Source organism: Gymnoscopelus microlampas (genome assembly GCF_963454915.1).
Source record: "Gymnoscopelus microlampas genome assembly, chromosome: 9".
NCBI classification, from domain to species: Eukaryota; Metazoa; Chordata; class Actinopteri; order Myctophiformes; family Myctophidae; genus Gymnoscopelus; species Gymnoscopelus microlampas.
In genome coordinates, this window is record NC_139946.1 from 17,933,069 (window position 1) to 17,935,197 (window position 2,129).

The 2,129-nt window shown below is 49.7% G+C and overlaps 1 protein-coding gene across 1 annotated transcript; it reads right to left on the reverse strand.

The window, feature by feature from the left end:
- LOC311051423 (isoaspartyl peptidase/L-asparaginase-like) lies at positions 1–939 on the reverse strand (the record flags this gene model as incomplete). The annotated part of the gene is made up of 1 exon (XM_084065989.1): positions 1–939. The coding sequence occupies one exon, from the start codon at positions 937–939 to the stop codon at positions 1–3; it is 939 nt and encodes a 312-aa protein (XP_083922115.1).
- Positions 940–2,129: the final 1,190 nt, after the last annotated feature.

Below are 2,129 nucleotides of genomic sequence, written 5' to 3' on the forward strand. Positions count from 1 at the left end.
TCAGCGCAGGTTATCAATGCTCTGGGTGTAGCGTTCTCCGTCGTACAGGCCATAGTAGAGAATGTTCTTCTGGGCCGCTGCCCAGGACATCTGTGGGCTGGAGAAACGGGCTGCCCAGTTCCCCAGGGGGTCGACCGTCACCACCCCACCCAGACCGCCCACCCTCTCCTTCATGTAGGCCAGGCCCAGGACGCTGGCCTTTTCCGCAGAATGACCCTGCTCCATGTGGATGAGGATAAGTCTGGCCAGAGTGACCTTCATGATGGCTTCTCCGTGTCCAGTTGAGGACACTCCTCCAACCCTGTTATCTGCGTAACCCCCACACCCTATACAGGCCGTGTCACCCACTCGTCCCTCCATCTTGTTCAGCGTACCGCCCGTAGAGGTCGCACACGCCACGTTTCCCTCCACATCGACCGCTACGGCTCCCACCGTCCCCATCTTCCCCATTTGGCAGTCCACGGGGCTGGCGTCCGGGTCCAGGATCTTTTTCTTTTTCCAGAGCATGTGGGCGTATTCTGTGATGAGGTACTCCGCCCGTACCTCCGGTATGAGCATGGCCCGCGCAAACTGAATGGCACCCTCCGCCGTCAGACACGTATGACTTGTCTTCTCCATAACCAGTCGTGCTAGCTGGACAGGGTTGGCTATGTTGCGTACGGCGGACACGGCTCCGCTAGCTAGCGTACCACCGTCCATGACTATGGCGTCCATCTCTACCTCCCCTTTGGAGTTCAACACTGACCCGCGTCCCGCGTTGAAGAAGGGGTTATTTTCCAACTGTGTGACTGCTTCTACCACTGTGTCCATGGCACTGCCCCCGTCCCGTAGAATGGTGTACCCGCCTTGGACGGCCGCCCTCACCCCGGCAGTGACCAAATCCACCCTGTCTTTAGGGATCTGTCCCGCCCCTCCGTGGACCACCAACACGGGCAACATAACGAGATCTACAAGGATGGAATAGAATTATGTGAATGTTGGAGGATCTATCTCATCCTTCCAAAGAGTATACGTCATCATTACCATTCTAATGAGTCTAAAAACTGTGTGGCAAGAGGATCTCTAGCTTCATATGGTCACACTGACATCATACTGACATGTCCATGACGCGTGCCACCAAAGTCTATACCACTTGTTTAAAGACCCGCTGTGATTGGCCAGTACTCGCTGTCCTTGCGTTCTTGCAACTATGCCTAAACCTTAACCTCACAAAACTATGCCTAAACATAACCGGGTGCATTTCGCCTTTCCGACATGTCGCCTTTCCGACGTTAACGTTACGAACCCTATACCTAACCCTAACCCTAACCCTAACCGCACGCGGACGCAACTAGTCGGAGTGGCGAGATGTCGGAATGGAAGGAACCCCCCAACATAACCTTACTCCTAACCCTAACCTCACAAAAACTATACATAATGTGATAAAATTACCCGCGGAGAAATAAAAACAGCGTCGGCAGCGTGATTTGAACCTGTGATGTTGGGAGTGCTAGTATATTAACTACCGTAGTACGCCATCGAGGCAGGGGCTTTGGAAGTCATTTGAACGTCTATTCAATGAAAATTGAACAGTTGCTTGGTTCCCATTCCCTGGGAAGTGTTTGAGGCGCTGAAGTGGTATAGGCTAAAGAATGTCACGTCCATGATGTATGACTCCATGTTTAGGTAAGGTTTCACCCTGTTCAGATTGCCATTGATTCAGTGGTCGAAAATAACCAAGTACAGTTCCTCAAGTAGTGTACCTAACTTTTTTTTTTGTTACTTTTACTTTACTTGAGTATTTCCATTTTTCAATATTTATACTTGTACTCCACTACATATCAGACGAAAATATTGTACTTTTTACTCCAGTTCATTTATTTGAAAACTTTTGTTTCAAGTTACTTTGTATAGCTTTAGATTATTAATTCAAAACATAGGGAGAAATCAATCAGAACCCTCACTTCCTGATTAACCATTCTACCCACAGTGCACTGGGGGGGATCCCGGGTGGGGGTGCATTGACCTGTCCTCCGTAATCATACAAGTAAAGATAACAGTCACACAAACAAACAAACAAAACAAAACAGGGTGGGAGGGGTGGGAAGGGTTATAGTGGGAATTGGGAGGTGGGGAAGAAATGTATAGCA